This window comes from Stomoxys calcitrans, chromosome 5 (assembly GCF_963082655.1).
Source record: "Stomoxys calcitrans chromosome 5, idStoCalc2.1, whole genome shotgun sequence".
In the NCBI taxonomy this organism is placed as follows: domain Eukaryota; kingdom Metazoa; phylum Arthropoda; class Insecta; order Diptera; family Muscidae; genus Stomoxys; species Stomoxys calcitrans.
In genome coordinates this window covers 39,854,591-39,876,915 of record NC_081556.1, presented here as the reverse complement: position 1 = coordinate 39,876,915, position 22,325 = coordinate 39,854,591, and the positions used below count along the sequence as shown (strand labels likewise).

Here is a 22,325-nt window from a genome sequence, read left to right as displayed (position 1 = left end):
TGGAGGTGATCAAATTAAGTGGCCTGCTGAGAAGCGCCCGGACGAATTATAACCTTGAATCGGTGCGTACCACTGACTGCAATCTTATGGTTTTCGGTTGTACTCACCGGATTGACACGATGGTATCGTGATCGGCAAGAGCTGTGTACGTGTTCGTTATGGGAGAGGCTCCACGCTTTGCACGGTGAACGAGGATGCCCCCACTAGAATTACGATATGCAGCAGCTCGCGAGACATTTCCATTGCATCTCCTGATAGCCTGAGTGACGAATCCTGGCAAGCCATCATTTCTTTGGGATCCCAAAACCACCTTCCCAAAAATTTCACCATCGACCGACCACCCGACTTCATAATCTCTGAACGCCGGACGTCTGTCAATCAGAAGTCTAAGCAATACCTTTTAGGCTGTTATCGTAGATATCCTCCGCACAGAAGCCTTAAGGTTAGATCTACATGATCAAGAGCGTGAGCTTCAGCGCTACAAGATAGAACCTCTAGATCAAGCGGGTCTAGACAACATTTTAGTTCCCGATTAGGGTCCACCTCTCCTCAAGTATTGGATTGATGCTATGCTGAAAAGCAGAATAATCAATGCTTCTCTAGCTGAGGACTTGATTAGCAAGATTGTAACCAGAAGGACACCACAGGGAGTCGTTTTATCCCCGTGCGATCTTGGTCTGAGACCTCTGCTGAAAGGGATCAGCCTGGGCTGAAAGCGTCCCGCCCCTCTCGGGCCTCGTGTTTATACAGGTGGTCCAAGGGAGTCGCATAAACGGGTGCACTGCCTTTTTTCGATCATGGTTCGGCGTTGCCGGCCCTGTAAGACTATCACAATATATGTGGACAGTCCGGCCTGAAGGTTTTGGCTGCGGATCATGTGAAGATGAAGCTTATCGGGAGCTGCAAGGAGCGTCTGGATAGCTTGGGAGATGCTGTCAGATTGTGCTGGAAGTATATCAGCAGCTGAATGCAAGAGTCGATTGCACAGCGATTAGAACACCAACTTATCCGAAAAAAAAAACACCTAACATGCTACTGCAATTTGGGACAAAGTAAGAATTGAGGTCCTAACAAAGACCAGTGCGGACTCGCCAGCTTAGCGACACGCTGTTGTCTAACATCCATATCTGCAAGAATGTTGGCCTATGAACTGCGACGGGGTATGTTCTCATTTCTCATATGCACAACCTTAGTCAGATCCGGCTCAGAACTACAATCGGGAGCCTCCAGCAGGCAAATAAGGGATGATCCTCTCTCCAGTCGGGGCTACGTACCAGGATCATTCCTGACCAAGGACCGCTACCCCTCCGCATATCTAAAACAACATGAAGACAATAATCTGCTCCAACAACAACAATAATTCTAGGATTTTTACCTACATACGTCTTCTTCATATTCATTTCGCGAACCTTTAGCCTGGTGGATTATTAAACACCAACTTTTGCTTTTATTGTTATTTGTGCGCCGTATATAATTATTTAAAAAAAGTGTAAATATACATATGCAAATATTGTGCCTTCTTCGAATACTTATGTATGTATAAAAATGTGTAAAATATTTATAAATTGTGTATATGATTGTATAAAAATACTTTTACTTTCATTCACATAATACTAATCACAAATAATTGTGTGCGTGTTTGTGTGCATAAATGTCAGTGGTTCGATCGATAGCTTCTATTTGATCTTACTATGCACACAGGCCGGACTACAAAAAGGCATATTTTGTTTAACGCAAAAGCGCCCTCCAATCAATGACTTATCACACTTGGCACCCGCACAAAGGAAGCATGAATCATGCCAGTGTATATTGTTCCAGGAAACACCCTTCTCTGTGGGACCAATGATTTGTAGGCATCTCTGGCATGGATTTCCAAAATGTTCGTCATAGCACTTAAGGCAAAGTGGCATATTAGTCTTTTCATCTGGTACATACTGATGTCCGGCCAAAGGCTCGTCACAATGATAGCAACAAAAATGCTTAATATGGAATGTAGAACCTTCAGCGGCTGTGTATTCTTTTGTAAATATAAGTTCATCGCAAGCTTTGCAACGGGGTATCTTCAATTTTAGAGCCAAATCTCGACCACAATAAACTTGACCGCCATGGAAAAAGTAAACGAGATCGGCCAATAACTCTTGGCATTCGTGACAACGGAAGCAGTCTGGATGCCAGGCAATTTCTTTACCCGCTCGTTCGGCTTTAACGGCTACTTCGCCAAAATGAATAGGCTTGCTGCAATGGCGACAATTAAGAGCAACCTTTGACAAGGGTCCAGCACCTGCAATGAAAGGGCATTAGGAAACGAAATAAATTTTATAGTGGGGCTAAATAATAAAGGCCCAATAATAGAAACCTTGTTTGGCATCGCTTTCCTGCAGCGATAAATTGTGCATATTCATCTGAAGAGCTTCTGGTGATGGTGCCACCGATGGATACATATTCATATCCTGGATTCCTGGCACACTCACAAGCTTTCCAGGCAGAGCTTTCATATCATCCACATAAGGATTATAACTTGTAGTTGCACTGTGGCTGGGAGATTCAAATCCAGAGTCAGTACTGCGGGAAATACTCATGGCCTGTCCCAAATTGATGTTTATTGGAGCATACGCAATGTCTAAGCTTCCGGGTAAAGCCGTAACATATTCACGGACCTCTTCGTACAAAGGGCGGTCAGTGCGTAATGCCATTGACAATTCCTCCAATGGCTTCAGCTGTTGACATGAGGAGTAATTTATTTTCATATCATTTAGATTTTTAAAAAGCCTCTCATAAAACGGAGCATTGAGGACAGCACTTTGCAACATTTCTTTATGATTGATACCCAAGCATTGAAGTTTTCTCTTAGTTGCATCACTTAGATCGCCTTCAGATATATCTGAATCGCCTTTGGGCTGACCCATACTTAACGGCAGTGGTGAACGAAATTTCTGATTGGCACTTTGTATGGCATTCTTCAAAGAGTCAGAATGAATAATATTGGCAAAGATAGGGTCACGTTCATAATCTACATTTGTTGGCAAAAAATCCGGAATCGTATTGGCCATTGATATATTCCCAAAATGAACTTTTCGCATTGGGGTCTCCTGTTGCATTTGAGATCCAAATTTTAATTTATTGGATGAAGAACCCTTTAGAGGAAGAGGAGAGTTAAAGGCCAAGTCATTTATAAATTTAGAAGGAGTTTTCAGAGGTGAACTGTAGGACAATGAATTAGGCATATAGACCATGGAATCAATATCTTTTTTGACCGCAGGATTTGCCACATATTCTTTGCGTAAGTCCACAAGTGGACCTAAACGTGGGTCACGTGATATATCCAAATTCTGTTTCTGAAAACAAAAGTAATAATCAAATTTGGAATAGGAAGGAATTATTTTAACTATCTTGTCATAGCTTACTTTTAAAACGGCAAATATTTTGTCATAAATTGGTCCATTTAAAACTAAACTCTCCACTGCAGCTTCATTGAGCCCATTTAGTTTTTGCTTCGTTACCGGAGACAATGTAATGCTCTTGTTCAATGGCGGACCCTCCGATAAGGGTTCAGAGAAGGCAACAAATATTTTTGGATATGCGCAAATTACCGGTTCTACTATAGCTTTTGCCAATTTGTCATTACTGAGTAAGGCACATAATACTGGATCGGAGACAGGTGGCTCTTTTAAAGCAGACATGGCTTTACAATACTTCTCTTCGTCAAATATGGATGATTCTCCCATTAAGGGTGAATTATGTATTTTAGATACTGTGGCGTGCGCATAGTTACCCACTCTTACAACATTACCCTGGCCCACACAGTGTTCTCGTATTTTTTGCACATATTGCAGCAATTGATTGGATTCGGCCTCCGTAAGATTGTCACAAAAACCGGCATCCAAGTCGTGTGGAGGAACTTGAAACTCCAACTGTTGTTTACGTTTCGCAGCGGCTTCACTACCGGCCACGGGCACATTTTTGGTACCTAATTTATCCAAATAGTCAGCTAATACATCGGGAGCCACATTTGGAGGTATCCAATCCACTTTGACAGGCTGTTGGCTTAGCGTTTTTATTTTAATAACTGGCAAATAAAATTATAATAAAATTTATCGAAAAACAAGGGTACATACAAATTCTCGTCGTACTTACACGCTGGCTTGGAACGTATCTGGCCAAGAATTTCAAACTGCGCCCACCCTGACGAGTCATCGTCTTGGCACATATGTTGATCTTTTCTGCATTTACAATTTCGGCAAACTTTTCGCCAAAAATGTAAATCCAAACCGGGACATTTATCATTGCACACACTGCATGGGGCTCCAGCGCCAGCTTCGTGGCCTAACTTTGAACATTTTAGCTTTTCTCTCCTATCCTCTAATTTGGACAGCCATTCGGGAGCAGCTGGAGTTTCCACACATGATGTACCGTGGTCCATTGTTCGATTGGAAAAGTGGGAAGAAAACGGTTCCCATGGATTTCGAGTGGGAGTTTATGGAGTTGTGAGTTGTTATAATTTAAAGTGTAGATGGGTGAAGTTACTAATATTCAACGACAGGGTGACAAATATTTAATTTTTGTATTATACAGTACAATTTGTTGTAGTATACGTACTGAACTGTATGTGGAATGAAAACGGTTGGATGGATTTCAAGTGGGAGTTTATGGAGTTGTAATAAATTATAGTGTAGATTTTGCTCATATTCAATGGCAGGGCAACTATACTTTATAGTCCGTTATTCGATTTGAAGTGGAATTAAAATTGTTCCCATGGATTTCAAGTGAGAGTTTATGGAGTTGTTGAGTTGTAATAAGTTAGAGTGTAGATATTGCTAATATTTAGTGGCAGGGTAACAAATCTTAAATTTTTGTACTATACAGTAGAACATATCGAATAAACAGTACAAGTCATATAATTTTGCTTAAAAATAAAAAACCAAAGTAAAAATGAAATAATAATATAAATTTTTAAGTTTTTACTGTTTTACTTCCAATTCAAGGCGTATTTAATTAAAACGGTAATCTCCAAAGACCGTAGACCAAGACATACCACCTGCTTGGTATTCCTAATATAGTAAAAGTGGCATAGATCAGATTCATGCAAGTAGGCAAGTCGAAGCTGGCCGGATGTTAACAGCTGTTCGCGTGAGACCACCTTTTAAATCCGCCTTGCGAAATGACGATCAATTGTGTTGAAAATTTTGTGAAAAACACCACCAAATTGACGTTTACAACCCAGATGCAGTTCGCGGCAACAAAAACGGCGAAGATAACTGCACCATTAGGGCGATTAATGCCGAACATCGAAGGACCTCTACCACGCAGACGCAACCTAAAGTTGAAGGCCTGCAATAGTATTCGAAATTAAAGGGTAATTTTTAAAAGCTATAGGAAAGTTTTTCAAAAACACACATAAAATTAGAAAAATGCATGAAATCTTTATCTGAATCGATAGTACGGTCTAAATGATGACTGTGACTGCGCCTCAAATGTTCCATCCGCTTAGTCCGTTTATGGCATCTCTTTTCAACATTTCGGGCGGTATCCCACGAATAAATGCTTCAATATTGTCTTCCAATGCGTCAATTGAAGCGGGCTTGTCTGTACAGACATCAGCTTTCACAAATAGTCTAAAGGCGTTAAATCGCACGATCTAGGCGGCCAATAGACCGATAGTGTACCGATAACATTATTATAGTTAATAACCATAACACATCAAACAACGAAAAATGGAGCGAACTAGTAACATACACAAAATCAGACAATATGTGAAGGAGATGGTTAAGCACCAAATTAGGGAGTTCGTCTCGAAGTAATCCAAAAGTAGGTCCGGGGTTGAGTTTTTACCCCAGGGTGATATAGAATGAGTTTTTAACCGGTACCGCCGACTCTACGAAGCCTGGAATACGATGATGAACGTAATCGTTAAATGCATAATTCATCATACTATGATTGTGCTATCTTCTAGCTTTACTTTTCCATTGCAAAAAGATCATATCAAAAGAGAACTAAAGATGGAATTATAAACTTAATACGATTTATAATTATCTTCTTTAATTGGCTATGACAGAACATTTGTTCCACTAGCCGAACGTAGAATAGAGTTCCAAGCGCCTCGATCTTCTGCGCTCATTATAAAATCTCTGACACAAAGTTTCAAGGTGTCTCCCACCACTTGATCTTTCAATCGGGCTTTTGTTCGTCCCGGTTTTCGTGTACCACCGTGTTTGCCTTCAAAGGACTTCTTTGCTGGAGCTTCTTCATCCATTCTGACAATATGACCTAGCCAACGCAGCAGTTGTATTTTGATGCGTGAAACTATGCTATCGTCGTCATACAGCTAATATAGCTCGTGGTTTATACGTCGCCTATATTCTCCATTAACGCAAACTAGTCCATATATTTTACGAAAAATCTTTCTTTCAAGTACTCTAAGCAATGTCTCATCTGCTTTCACAAGTACCCATGCCTCAGAACTATATAACACTGGTAGTATCAGTGTCTTGTATAGTGAATTCTTCGTCTGTCGAGAGGTGGCCTTGTTTCTAAACTGCCAATTTAGTCCAAAGTAGCATCTGTTTGCCAGTATTATTCCTCGTTTTATCTCAAAACTGGTTTCATTCGTTTCGGTTACGGCGGTGCCGAGGTAGATAAAGTTACTGACTTTCTCAAAGTTGTGGTTCCCAACTTTCTCCATTTTCTTGATCTGCTCGGTTGTACAAGGCGTTTTGGGAGTTGAAACCATCCATTTCGTCTTTCTCCATTTTCTGCCAGACCCATTTTCACTGACTCTTTCGATTCTTTCAAAGGCAGCAGGTACTACTTCCGGTTACCGACCTATGATGTCGATGTCGTCGGCATAGGCGAGAAGCATGTGCTCTCTTGTGATTGGTGTGCCATATCTATTAACATCTGCATCTCGTATAATCTTCTTCAGCAGGATATTAAAGAGATCATACGATTTCCTTTTCTGAAACCTCTTTTGGTATTAAATGGTTCGGAGAGATTCTTTCCTATTCTTACTGAGGAACGCGTATCAGCAAATGTCATCCTGAAGAATTTTGCAGGAATACCAAACCCGGACATGACTTGAAATACCTTCGAATGTAAAGGAGTATCGAAAGCGGCTTTGTAGTCAACAAAGAGATGATAGGTATTGATTTGTCCTTCTCGGGTCTTTTCCAGGATTTGGCGCAGTGTGAATATTTGGTCCATCGTGGATTTACCAAGCCTAATGCCGCGTTGGTAGAGCCCAATTATTGCATTGACTTTAGGTTTTAATCTTTCACACAATATGCTCGAGAGTATCTTGTATGCGATGGGGAAGAGACTTATTCCTCTGTATTAGGCTCATTCCGTCTTGTCTCATTTCTTGTGTACGGGGCATAGTATGCTGAGGTTCCAATCATCGGGTATGCGTTCTTCTAGCCAGATTGCGCAGATAAGCTGATGCACACGCCTTATCAGCGTGTCGCCGCTAGTCTTAAATAGTTTAGCGGGTAATCCGTCGGCTCCTGCTGCCTTGTTGTTCTTTAGTCGGGTCACTGCTACCTGGACCTCATTCTGACTTGGAGGTAAACATTCTATACCATCATCATTGATTGGTTCTGCGGTATCCTCTTCACCGTCAACTTCGGACACTAGCGGTTGGGTAAAATGTTCTTTCCATATCCTCAGCATGTTGTCTGTGTCAGTTACCAGATTTCCTTCTTTGTCTCTGCAGGAGGATGTGGCTGCACCAAAGCCATCGGTTTGATGTTTATTTCTTTGATATAATTTCTGGACTTCATTCTGACTCCTGTACATCCCAATTCGCACAAATTAACGTCTTTCCATTTCCTTTTTCTTTCTGCGGAAAAGACGTTTCTTCTCTCTCCTTTTCTCCCGATACCTCTGCTTCATCTGTCGCGTTGCCACTGATTGCAAGGTTGCTCTATGTGCCGCATTCTGGGCTTCAGTATCATCTCGACACTCTTGGTCGTACCATGGGTTTCTTGGAGAAGGCTTCCGGTATCCAAGTACTGATTTCGCGACATTTTCCATGGAGTGGGTAATAGTTTGCCACTGCGCCATTATATCATCGGAACATGGAGTGCTTTCATAAGGCAGTTGGGTCAGTCGAGTGGAGTATGCCGCTGCCATCTGTTGTGTTTGCAGCTTTTCAATGTCAAGCTTCCGTGCAGCGTCAAATCGTACTTTCCTCGCCATGTTCAAATGGAGACGAACCTTTGCTGCAAGAAGGTAATGATCCGAATCTATATTCGCTCCACGGATCGATCGTACATCTAACACGCTGTATGAATGCCTTCCATGTATCACAACGTAATCAATTTGGTTCCTCGGTTCTCTATCTTCGCATTAAAATCACCAAGAACGATTTTAAAATCATGGGTAAATATCTTTTGGTATTTACCGGGTAAATACCTTTTGGCTATATTCCAAATTAGAGAAGACAGTACACCCCCTTTAGATGTTCCTGTGCTGACCCATCTTTTTTGATCCACAGATTCCAAGCCTGCCGTAATGCATGTATTTTCATACTATGGTAGGTGTTGTGCTATCTTCTAGCTTTTCCATTGCAAAAGATCGTATCGAAAGAGAAATAAAGATGAGAATTAAAAACTTAATAACATTTATAAGTATTCTGCACCAAATCCAAACAGATCATTAATTCTTAAGTCTAGTAGTGACTTCCGGTTTTCGTCCGAACAACTGTCCAAACGCCCTATAAAAAAACTTTTGCGAAATGACTATGAAGTTTTTCCAAATAAGCAGTACTAAGTTCTTTTTACGAAATGATTTCAACATGTTGCTAGCAACAATTCAAATTTCGTAGGTTTTACATGTACATGGATAGTAAATGCAGCGAAAAGTGACAATCAGCTGCTTTCAACAAATCGTTAATTTAATTTTTAATAGAAGCTTTGTCTTTTGATTTTAATTTTGAATTGCTCATCGTTTTTTTTAATGGAAAATAAATGTAAAGTGCATTTGAGTGACAAAAAAAAAATTAATAGAAGCCATAGAAGGACATAAAATTTAATGGGGAAAGCAGAAAAAGGGCATTGTAACTGCAATGCATTGAGGCAGACGTGGGATCTGGTGGCGAATGCCACAGGAATAAGCGATAAGTACAAATTATAAAAAATTAACATTCAATTCCATAAACTCCTTTATTTTTTCTTCAAGAAGACGAATGTAGGCGAAAAAACTGGAGAAGCATGAAAGATGGCTGTAGTGTGCAAGGGTCTAGTCTGAGCAAAACTCCACATAAATGTCTATAGATGAAACAAAACGGCATGGCACGCATATTTCACCGGCCTTATTGCTCGTCGGATGGGGGGGATCTTGCCAATGTTCATCGTTTAATTTTACCAACTACCAGCTTTAATGTTAATGCGTGCACGAATGATAGCAAAACCAAAACAAAAGAAAGTCAGATAGAATAGACAAATACACAAAGTATAAGGGGGTCACAACACCAGAGGATCTATTTCCGACATCATTCGATCGGCTGTGCTAAGGTGTAAGCTGCACAGCATGCCCTCCCTTCCTGTTTACCAAAAGCATCCAAAGAAATCGCTTCTTGGTTGGTAAACCCATAATATTTGCCCTACCTTCCTTTACCGACCCTACAAATCAAACTCAAAGGTTTGGGCTTACTCCATATTTAACAAATTCATTAAATTTATTAAGAAAAAGTTCATTATCAAATCCGGTCGCTCACTATAGAGATGAATCACATCATACTTTAAAAACAGACAAAAAAAATATAATAAAAGAAATATTAAAGTCAAGGCTAACAACCAATTTTTTTGTATATCTAAATTGATCCTTTAATTTACTAAAATTATTTTCATAACTCTTAAAAAAAAACTAATCATTTAAATTAAATCTCAAAACTTAACAAGAAGGGTAAAAAAAAACACGGCATGAAAAAAAATATTTATATAATATATCAAATAAGAATCAATAGGCGAGTTTATTTGAATTCATAGCACGGCAGAAAAAAAACTAAATCGGCTGTGAAACAAACTTCATTTAAAAGGCTCATTATGAAAAAAATGATATGTAGCTGTGTGAGTGTATTTCCATTTGTACTTCTGTTAAAGTAAAACAGCTGTGAGTGCATTGACCCCTTTTTTCCCTTACTTCATTTTTTTCCTCTAATCACACATACATCAACACAACCCACTCGGTTGTATAAAACGAAAAACTAATTTTAAATCGCGAAGTTTTGACTAATATGCAGCCAAATTTCAATAAAAATGGTATCAAATGTAAAAACAATATTTTATAGGCATACTGGGCTAGATATGTCAATGATCAAAAGGCACAAAACGTACATTCATATAAAAAATATTGCCAAAAAAAATGTATCAAAGCTATTTCAATCGAAGCAGTGCTTTTCAGACCCAAGAACATTTTCTGAGAGTCTTGTTAACAGCGAATCAACATAGTTAACAGAGGTTCCAATAGCATGTTAACACTTTAGCATTGACATATCCACCAGCACAGAATCAGATATATATGTATATGCAGGATATTTAACTGAACAAACACAAACAGATCATCTGAAAGTTGCCAACTTGCAAAAATTCCAATTTAAAAATTATGGGGGAAGATTTAAAACATTTTTAAATTAATTTAAAAGAAAAAAATTATTTAATTTGACAAAAATTACCTGAGAGAGGTAACGGCATCTCTCTCACTCTCCGAAAAAAAATAAATCTGTTTGGCTTTGCTCAGTGGTAGTATAACAGTTTGCACTTACTTGGTTTTTGTTGGAGCTCCCACGTTGAAAGGCCTTTCGAGGGGTGAGGGGTTATTAAAACAAACCAGCAAACTCCAGCCAATTGCAAGTTTTTAACAAAATACGCGGCATACACAAAAAATCACTTTTTTCAATATAGTCTTTAACATTTGATACGATTCACTCTATCGGTTTTTTTTATATTCGCCTTTTTCTAAAACATTGGATTGCCAAACTACTTTTACCAAAAAAAACTCTCAATTAGGCATTAACTTTTTGTTTCACTTCCGATTCGGTTCTCCATCTCTGCCTTACAAATGAGCAAAAATTAAACTATATAACACTTGAGGCAAATTACATGGGCAAAAATACGGAAAAATAATTATTTTTTTAAGGTCTTTTTTTTAGCAAGTTACAAAACCTAAGAATTAGCACGCAAGAGTTTTTTTTCCTTTTCGAGAGTGATTTTTCAACCAAAACGCGTTTGTTTCGATTCCCGAAAAACAAAAACTAAATGAGTTGCACCAATCCCGACGGCTCTTTTTTTTTCTTGTACTTGAAACCAAGACAAACGATCCATTTAAAACACCAGAATCCACTGATCAAAAAAAATGAAAAGACTTCTGTTAGACTCTCTCAGGCAGCCAAATCTGCACAGCTGAAACAGAGAAATCCATATGAGCACAGGGAAAGGGGGAATCCTAGAATCAGAGAAACAAGGCCCACAGAACAATGAGTTCTCAAAAGAAATTGAGAAATTGTTTAGAAAAAATGCAACCTTACCAAATGTATTAATCCAGGAGTTAAATGATCACAGGGGACCAACACTCCAGCTTTGGGGATAAAACCCTCAGCAAAAAGAAAATGCAGGAAACCAACACTTGCAACAATTATTTACCCGCGATTTGATAAATAAACATCGATTCTGCAGGACAATAAAAAAATAAAAATTGAGGAGAACTGCCACCAACAAAAAAAAAATTTAATCCCTTTTTTACTAAAGCAAGGATAACGCTTTTACACTTTTAAAGAATCTCAAGTCCTTTACGACACAAAAACTTAAACTTTTGGGTGCACACGGTTGCAAGGTTGGAGCAAAATGGATCTCAAATCAGTCTGCTACCACCTTTTGTAGCCTTGACCTAAACAATGGGGCAAATTGCTGAATTACTACCACAAATTAAAATTCTCAAAACCAAAAATGTCTTCTTTTACATACATGCCACAAATACAATAATAATCCATTTGTGAGTGTATGGGAACTCCAATGCGAAAGAAAAGCTACAAAGAACATAGAAAAGAAGTTAACATTCACCACTATGGCTAAGGGGAAATTATAGCAACTTTTCAATATGGAGACAAAGTGCTCTAAACCTATGATTTGGTCGGACTTATATGTGTGGATGTTAACAACCAAAACCATTTTCCACCTTATCCAATAGTTGTCAAAAAAAAGAAAACCAAAAGGAAAAAAAATTAAACAACTCATTTGAACTTTGATGTGATCAAATGATTAAAAAAAAAGAAAACAAATGAAATGAAACAAACAAAGAAAAAAAATAAATAAATAAAAAATATAAATGTATAAAGAAACACTGCTGCCGGTATTCGAACTCACGCTCACCGGTTCGTAGGCTGTAACGCTTCCCCTAGGCTACCGCCTATGATGCGTCTCTGTTAGCTAAGTGATTATAACACATGATCACACTAAGCTTTGAATCATCAACAGCGGTCAATGTAAGTGAATCCAACTGTAACAGTGCTACAAGGAAGAAGAAGAAGAAAAACAGCATAGGCAAAGCTCCAAATATGTTCCAATAAGGGAACAACATGAGACAAGCAATCACAACAACAAAAATACTCTAGCATCCACATTGTATGTTAACTCGCGTTGGGGTTGGAAAAAAAACAGGAATGTCCATATCTATTATCAGGCGGGCCAATTCCAAGAAATATATTCATATTGGGTACATCGACATGCGCCACTACAAATACCCCCCGCCAAAATCAGGCTTAATGGACAAATTGGAGATTAAGTCTGATACCGCATGGAGATGTAATCTATTGCCTCATATCTTTTGCATGATATGTACCAACCAACTTGCCTTGAAGATCTTCAAGTTCATAATAACAAGTACCAATTCTACGACGAACCCTGCATTTAATAAACGTAGGTGCAAGTTTAGCATTGTATCCTTTTTCAAAACTGCTTTGGCTAAAATTTCGCCTGTACACCTCTTGACCAACATTATATGACACTTCACGCGAACGTAGGTTGTATTGTCTTTCATTACGATCCTGTTGCACTCTCATCACATTAGCAGCTTTAGATCTAACAACATCAAAGGTGTCCGATCTATTAAATTGTATCGCCCTATCCTCTAAAGCATTCAGTTTTCTTAGCAGTTGGTAAATAGAACCATTAGTCACCATATTTTGACCAAAAACCATAAAATAAGGGGAAGTCCCAATGGCAGTATGTACTGTCGAACGCAAAGCACACGCAATGTGGCTTAGTTTTTCATCCCAATTTTTTTGATCGGGTTTTACATATGCTTTAATAGCAGAAATGACGGATCGGTTCACCCGTTCAGAGGCATTAGCCTGTGGCGAATGAACTGCGGTATAAGTATGAGAAATCTTATAAAAATTCAAAAGATCATTAAATTTCTTTGCTTTGAACTGCGTTCCATTATCCGAGATAACGCTCTCTGGTACACCAAATGTGTGAAACAAATCTTCTTCCATATACTTAATAACAGCATCAGCTGTAAACTTTTTAACCGGGCGGAGAAAACAAAATTTTGAAAAATGATCAAGGACAATAAAAATTCCAATATTCCCTGAACTGGATCGAGGGTAAGGTCCTATGAAATCAACATATAAGCGCTGAAAGAATCTATGGGATGAACCAGTGTCACCCATGGGTGGTCTCATAACAACATTAGGGTGCTTTGTACTCTTACAAACTTCACACGAGTTAACATAATTCTTAACATCCCAAACTAAGTTAGGCCAGAAATAGTATCTGCGAATTCTTTCCAATGTTTTATTAATCCCACAATGCGAAGACAAGGGGTCATCATGATGTTTCTGCAATACCTCTGGAACCATACTTTTAGGAATCCATAGCTTCCAAATCATGTCATCAGCAAGCTGTTCTCCAACGGCGTGTTCCGTTCGTCTGTATAAATAACCATCGATAATCTTCAAGTCGGGAGTGGAATCGATATTATCTTCAACCCTTCTCAATAAGTCCTTGTAGTCGTCAGAGGAAAAATGTTCAGATTTTAAATCAACAAAAACCCCGCGTTCATTTCTTATCTCGGACAGACCGCATATTTCGGACAAGTCATCGGTATTCGTACGCGAAAGCGCATCAGGAACTATATTCTGCGACCCTTTTCTATGCTCAATTTTAAACCGGTATCCTTGAAGCTTCAAGGCCCATCTAGCTAGCCGCGTGCTTAAGTCAGTTTGGGACATGAGCCATTTAAGAGAGGCGTGATCAGTAATCACCGTGAACTCATGTCCCTCGACATAAGCTCGAAACTTTTTAATGCAAAGCATTGCTGCCAAGCATTCTTGTTCAGTGACACTATAGTTACGTTGGGCTTGGTTAAGTTTCTTAGACATAAACGCCACAGGAAACTCATCGCCCTCCGCATTCTTTTGCACCAAGACTCCTCCTATTCCTGTTTTGCTGGCATCACAGTGTATAAAAAACGGCTGTGAAAAATCAGGACTGTGCAAAACAGGGGCTGAGCTAAGAATGGATTTCAAATCTTCAAAGGATTTTTGGGCCTCCTCGGTCCATACGAATTTTCGATTAGTCTTTAACAAATCAGTTAAGGGACTAGAAATAGCAGCGTAATTCCTGATGAACTTTCTGTACCACCCTGACATACCTAGAAATCGTCGGACTTGTTTAACCGATCTCGGTGCCGGGAATTCAGTAATGGCCGAAATTTTTCCTGGATCGGTACGAATGGTCCCGTCCCCAACTACATGGCCTAAATATCGGACTTCTGTCATACAAAATTTGCTTTTTCCTACGTTTATTGTAAGTCCAGCATTACGAAGACACTTAGCCACTTCCTTGAGTACCTCTAGATGCCGATCAAATGTGGGAGATACCACTAGAAGATCGTCCAGGTAGACCAAAACCTCAGCTCTGAGAGATGCCGGTATCACCCTATCCATAAGCCTGCACATGGTTTGCGGGGCATTACATAAGCCAAATGGCATAACTTTAAAATGATAAAGGGGTCTCCCAGGAACCGTGAATGCAGTCTTACCTTTCGACGATTCATCTAGCGGTATCTGCCAGAATGCATCCTTCAAATCAAGGCTGGATATAAATTCAGCTTTAGGCAAACGACTCAAGATACCATCGATATGTGGAAGTGGATAAGCATCCCCCTCTGTAACAGCATTAAGTTTTCTACTGTCCAAGCATAAGCGATTCTTGCCTGGTTTTCTATGCAAAACAATCGGTGAAGACCAAGGACTAGTGGACTCCTCTATTACACCCATAGCCAACATGCGATCAAGCTCTTCGTAGATTAGCTTCTCAATCGCCGGAGAGACAGGGAAATGCCTTTGTTTTATCGGGGTTGCACCACCCGTATTAATAGTATGGCAAATAACATTCGTTTTCCCTAGGCCCTCTTTCGCGAACGAAGGAAATAAATCAATAGCACATTGCAGCTGAAACTTCTGATCCACCGAGAGATATTTCTGGTCTAAATTTTGGGCATCGCCTACTGAGAACGATAAACTGGAAATTCCATTTAAAAGAGACTGAGGAAGAAGGTTATATTTCCTCCAAAAATCAATGCCAAGTATCAAATCCTGTGACAAATTAGGAACCACATAAATAGTAATGGGCTCACTTTTATTTCTAAAAACCACTTCAGTCGTAAAAACACCCGCAATCCTTTGAGGTTTACCATCTGCCGTATTGACAGTGGTGTTTAATTTCTTATAAGGAATCTGAGATCCTAGAAAATCTATAGCGGCTTGAGCACCAAGACACGTCACGGAGGCACCAGTGTCTAAAAGACCTATCACATTTCTATCTAACAAACGCACCTCAGCATAAGGACGAACATCGCCTGGCCTCTCAAGTACTGAAACACTAAAGTTCCATTTTAAATTCTTGACAATTTTCCAAAATTTTCTCATCCTTTTGCTTGACCTGGCAACCCTAGGCTCTTCATTGAATATCCTGTCTCTGACCTTGAGATAATTTTTTAACCTCACATGAAAAGGTATTATTGGACGAGGTCCTGTAGTAGTAGGGCAAGTACTTTGAATCACAGTATTATCCTGGGTATCATAATTTTTATTTGAATATTCAGTATTATGGGTTTCCTCAGGTTGAGTATCCGAAGGAAAATTTGAACGAGAAAATATTTTTACATGGTCTGTGAGGATTGTTGACAAGTTTTCGGTCTGGGTGCACTTCTCAGTGCAGAGCTCTGGAAGTTTTTTGGATTGTCATTACATTTCCTACAATTGGGTTTATATACTTGTGGAGTACCACAACCATAACAAAAAACACTGCGATCAGCTAAACATTCTTGGTATCTATGACCTGTATGCCTACAATTCCAACACACAGATGAGACCTCCGAAACTTCTTCAAACTCAAGTAATTCAGGCTCGTTAACTTCATTGAATTCAACTTCTGCTGCACGCTTTGAAAAATGATTATGCCTGCTACCGGAGAATCCATGCTTACGACTCATATCCTGTAGGAAGAACTCCCTACGCCGACAAATTTCACGCAATTGACCAACCGAGCTAATCGACATATTTAATATTTCATGCTGGATATCTGGTTGTAGATTGCGACGTAAGATTTCAACCAGCGTTTTATCATCAAGGGGCTTATCAAGTCTATCGACCAAGTCTATGACTGAATCATAAAAAGTGTCGAACGGTTCGTTTGGCTTTTGCTTCCTGTCGCGTATTAATTCTCTTATGTCAATATCAGTTCTGGAGTCCCTATAATGCTGACGTAATGCTCTACAAAGATCGAACCACTGAACAACACGTACAGTACGGTGGAACCTCCAAAACCAGTCACTGGCTTTGCCTTCAAAAAGTGCACTTGCGCTACGACAAAGGATGTCAAAATCACCATTTAATGTCTGTCTAGTTAGGGCTTCAACACGATAAATAAAATTATCAACAGGTAAGCTGTTCGAACTACCATTGAACTTAATCTTCCAATTGGCAATTATTTGGCTAACCTTATCAGGACGAAAGGCTAAATCATGGCTTAAATTTGGGGCACTAAATCGAGATCGGCTTGCAGAATTACCATCATGGTTACTTCTACCAGAATCATTATTCACCTGTTCATTATTTGAATATGGCAACCCCAGCAACTGCTCTAATGTCCTCTGCTCAACCTCACCTACATTCAGCATAGAGGGACGGTTTCTATTGACTACCGGCGAAGATGCGTTAGCAATCTGTGGAGCCTGATTAATATTTAAACGAGCAAGACTAACCTCAACACTCTTCTCGACCCACGAAGTTACCTGATTGGAAAGAGACTGAACAATCTCTGTTTGTTGCCTATTCATCATTGCAGTCACTAAGTCCTTTATGCTGTCCAAAGTCAAGCTGGGTTGAGGTAGTGACATACCTGCACTAGCATCTAAATTTGTAGTTATATCCTGGTTAGAGGATCCTTCAGCCCTATTGGCATCATAGCTCTTGGCTTTTGCAGACGACCTAGTTGCAACCGATGAAGTTGTTTTCTGCGAAGTTGCAAGACCGGACTTTTTGCTGTCCTTGACTATGTTCGACCCACACACTGGACAATCAGACTGAGTTTTAATGTAATTCGTAATGCATATTTTATGAAAGGAGGTAAGGTAGGATAGTAATAAAAAAAAATTATCAAACTATGCGAAAATAGATGGAAATAATTTAGGAGAAGAATAACAAATTGATAGGGGAGACAGAAAGAAAAATGGTTATTTACGATGGGTAAAAACATCCTCGATAATATTCATACATTCCAAATCGCAAATAGAGAAAACAAATAATAAAAGTTTCCAATCAGATATACGCTGAAGCCAGAATTAGAGCCTAGTCCAAAACCTGTATTCATTCAACCTGAACACCAACTGAAACTTTCACACGAGAGAAAAAAGGGCAGGACAACCTAACTCCTGGTTATATGCTTCAGCACCGCTGCATATCAAACATATAAATTCCAACGAAGTTTAGTTATCCCGACAAAAGAAAATAAATGGGGAAAAAAATAAAGGCAGTATAAAGAAAAGAGAGGAAAAATACTAGGAGCTGAGTGAAAAATCCTACGATATCTGAAATATCAAGCCGTTCAATATAAAAAAAATTTTTAATTCACTCGGGCCCCACGTTGGGCGCCAAAAACTGTAGTGTGCAAGGGTCTAGTCTGAGCAAAACTCCACATAAATGTCTATAGATGAAACAAAACGGCATGGCACGCATATTTCACCGGCCTTATTGCTCGTCGGATGGGGGGGATCTTGCCAATGTTCATCGTTTAATTTTACCAACTACCAGCTTTAATGTTAATGCGTGCACGAATGATAGCAAAACCAAAACAAAAGAAAGTCAGATAGAATAGACAAATACACAAAGTATAAGGGGGTCACAACACCAGAGGATCTATTTCCGACATCATTCGATCGGCTGTGCTAAGGTGTAAGCTGCACAGCATGCCCTCCCTTCCTGTTTACCAAAAGCATCCAAAGAAATCGCTTCTTGGTTGGTAAACCCATAATATTTGCCCTACCTTCCTTTACCGACCCTACAAATCAAACTCAAAGGTTTGGGCTTACTCCATATTTAACAAATTCATTAAATTTATTAAGAAAAAGTTCATTATCAAATCCGGTCGCTCACTATAGAGATGAATCACATCATACTTTAAAAACAGACAAAAAAAATATAATAAAAGAAATATTAAAGTCAAGGCTAACAACCAATTTTTTTGTATATCTAAATTGATCCTTTAATTTACTAAAATTATTTTCATAACTCTTAAAAAAAAACTAATCATTTAAATTAAATCTCAAAACTTAACAAGAAGGGTAAAAAAAAACACGGCATGAAAAAAAATATTTATATAATATATCAAATAAGAATCAATAGGCGAGTTTATTTGAATTCATAGCACGGCAGAAAAAAAACTAAATCGGCTGTGAAACAAACTTCATTTAAAAGGCTCATTATGAAAAAAATGATATGTAGCTGTGTGAGTGTATTTCCATTTGTACTTCTGTTAAAGTAAAACAGCTGTGAGTGCATTGACCCCTTTTTTCCCTTACTTCATTTTTTTCCTCTAATCACACATACATCAACACAACCCACTCGGTTGTATAAAACGAAAAACTAATTTTAAATCGCGAAGTTTTGACTAATATGCAGCCAAATTTCAATAAAAATGGTATCAAATGTAAAAACAATATTTTATAGGCATACTGGGCTAGATATGTCAATGATCAAAAGGCACAAAACGTACATTCATATAAAAAATATTGCCAAAAAAAATGTATCAAAGCTATTTCAATCGAAGCAGTGCTTTTCAGACCCAAGAACATTTTCTGAGAGTCTTGTTAACAGCGAATCAACATAGTTAACAGAGGTTCCAATAGCATGTTAACACTTTAGCATTGACATATCCACCAGCACAGAATCAGATATATATGTATATGCAGGATATTTAACTGAACAAACACAAACAGATCATCTGAAAGTTGCCAACTTGCAAAAATTCCAATTTAAAAATTATGGGGGAAGATTTAAAACATTTTTAAATTAATTTAAAAGAAAAAAATTATTTAATTTGACAAAAATTACCTGAGAGAGGTAACGGCATCTCTCTCACTCTCCGAAAAAAAATAAATCTGTTTGGCTTTGCTCAGTGGTAGTATAACAGTTTGCACTTACTTGGTTTTTGTTGGAGCTCCCACGTTGAAAGGCCTTTCGAGGGGTGAGGGGTTATTAAAACAAACCAGCAAACTCCAGCCAATTGCAAGTTTTTAACAAAATACGCGGCATACACAAAAAATCACTTTTTTCAATATAGTCTTTAACATTTGATACGATTCACTCTATCGGTTTTTTTTATATTCGCCTTTTTCTAAAACATTGGATTGCCAAACTACTTTTACCAAAAAAAACTCTCAATTAGGCATTAACTTTTTGTTTCACTTCCGATTCGGTTCTCCATCTCTGCCTTACAAATGAGCAAAAATTAAACTATATAACACTTGAGGCAAATTACATGGGCAAAAATACGGAAAAATAATTATTTTTTTAAGGTCTTTTTTTTAGCAAGTTACAAAACCTAGGAATTAGCACGCAAGAGTTTTTTTTCCTTTTCGAGAGTGATTTTTCAACCAAAACGCGTTTGTTTCGATTCCCGAAAAACAAAAACTAAATGAGTTGCACCAATCCCGACGGCTCTTTTTTTTTCTTGTACTTGAAACCAAGACAAACGATCCATTTAAAACACCAGAATCCACTGATCAAAAAAAATGAAAAGACTTCTGTTAGACTCTCTCAGGCAGCCAAATCTGCACAGCTGAAACAGAGAAATCCATATGAGCACAGGGAAAGGGGGAATCCTAGAATCAGAGAAACAAGGCCCACAGAACAATGAGTTCTCAAAAGAAATTGAGAAATTGTTTAGAAAAAATGCAACCTTACCAAATGTATTAATCCAGGAGTTAAATGATCACAGGGGACCAACACTCCAGCTTTGGGGATAAAACCCTCAGCAAAAAGAAAATGCAGGAAACCAACACTTGCAACAATTATTTACCCGCGATTTGATAAATAAACATCGATTCTGCAGGACAATAAAAAAATAAAAATTGAGGAGAACTGCCACCAACAAAAAAAAAAAATTTAATCCCTTTTTTACTAAAGCAAGGATAACGCTTTTACACTTTTAAAGAATCTCAAGTCCTTTACGACACAAAAACTTAAACTTTTGGGTGCACACGGTTGCAAGGTTGGAGCAAAATGGATCTCAAATCAGTCTGCTACCACCTTTTGTAGCCTTGACCTAAACAATGGGGCAAATTGCTGAATTACTACCACAAATTAAAATTCTCAAAACCAAAAATGTCTTCTTTTACATACATGCCACAAATACAATAATAATCCATTTGTGAGTGTATGGGAACTCCAATGCGAAAGAAAAGCTACAAAGAACATAGAAAAGAAGTTAACATTCACCACTATGGCTAAGGGGAAATTATAGCAACTTTTCAATATGGAGACAAAGTGCTCTAAACCTATGATTTGGTCGGACTTATATGTGTGGATGTTAACAACCAAAACCATTTTCCACCTTATCCAATAGTTGTCAAAAAAAAGAAAACCAAAAGGAAAAAAAATTAAACAACTCATTTGAACTTTGATGTGATCAAATGATCAAAAAAAAGAAAACAAATGAAATGAAACAAACAAAGAAAAAAAAATAAATAAATAAAAAATATAAATGTATAAAGAAACACTGCTGCCGGTATTCGAACTCACGCTCACCGGTTCGTAGGCTGTAACGCTTCCCCTAGGCTACCGCCTATGATGCGTCTCTGTTAGCTAAGTGATTATAACACATGATCACACTAAGCTTTGAATCATCAACAGCGGTCAATGTAAGTGAATCCAACTGTAACAGTGCTACAAGGAAGAAGAAGAAGAAAAACAGCATAGGCAAAGCTCCAAATATGTTCCAATAAGGGAACAACATGAGACAAGCAATCACAACAACAAAAATACTCTAGCATCCACATTGTATGTTAACTCGCGTTGGGGTTGGAAAAAAAACAGGAATGTCCATATCTATTATCAGGCGGGCCAATTCCAAGAAATATATTCATATTGGGTACATCGACATGCGCCACTACATGGCCAACGCTATTATAAGCCAAAAACAAGTGCTTAAGTCAGGGAGCGTTTGTAGTCTGGAGCTGCATATGGGCGTAGAAGTGGGATCTACGGAAGACAGGCAGTTTTCGGAAGAGCTTTCATTTTTATTACCGCCATCTGCAAAAAGATTTTAAGTAAACAAAAAATGGTTTTCATATTTTCATTAAATCATTCATTGCAAAACATTTTTAGCACAAAATCTTCTGACGTCATTCCAAAAAGCACATTCGACAATTTGAAGGAAATATGTGACGATGTTTCGCGAATCTTCCTTCGGTGCCTCTATCTTGCAAGAGCGTTGATATCGGAAATCGGTTTGAAGAAATTGCGGCAGCATTTTTAATGTTAATGATATGTTGTGCTGCCAAACATGCTGCAGCTGCTATTTCCAAATCCATTTTTTTAACGCTAATGTAATATGATAACAATGATGTCAACTATCAACTGTTTTCTACCAAAACAACGCTTTAAACGCCAAATATTAAAATCTAATTACAATAAAACGAAATAGCAACATCGTTGGAAACATTGTGAAATTTCACAAAATTTAATGAATGTTTAGCAACATTTTCCGCACAAGGCTTTACCTGTTAGTGTTATTTCCCATTTCCAAAGCAATCGATGAGTCTATGACGAC

General features: G+C 38.4%; 1 protein-coding gene across 1 annotated transcript; it reads right to left on the bottom strand.

Annotated features, from left to right (window-relative positions):
- Positions 1–1,410: 1,410 nt before the first annotated feature.
- LOC106080945 (uncharacterized) lies at positions 1,411–4,498 on the bottom strand. Its single transcript, XM_013242573.2, has 4 exons — positions 4,135–4,498; positions 3,405–4,066; positions 2,357–3,335; positions 1,411–2,281 (listed from the first exon to the last, which is right to left on the bottom strand). Exons 1-4 carry the CDS (start codon positions 4,418–4,420, stop codon positions 1,677–1,679), a joined length of 2,532 nt encoding a protein of 843 aa, XP_013098027.2. The 5' UTR covers positions 4,421–4,498; the 3' UTR covers positions 1,411–1,676.
- Between the last annotated feature and the right edge of the window lie 17,827 nt (positions 4,499–22,325).

What these genes read in the sequence shown, in the direction of transcription:
- LOC106080945 (XM_013242573.2), bottom strand. Translation starts at nt 4,420, where the DNA reads ATGGACCACGGTACATCATGTGTGGAAACTCCAGCTGCTCCCGAATGG. An exon ending in GATACGTTCCAAGCCAGCGT is followed by an intron (nt 4,067 to 4,134) that starts GTAAGTACGACG and finishes TTTATTTGCCAG; the next exon opens with TTATTAAAATAAAAACGCTA. An exon ending in AAATATTTGCCGTTTTAAAA is followed by an intron (nt 3,336 to 3,404) that starts GTAAGCTATGAC and finishes TTTTGTTTTCAG; the next exon opens with AAACAGAATTTGGATATATC.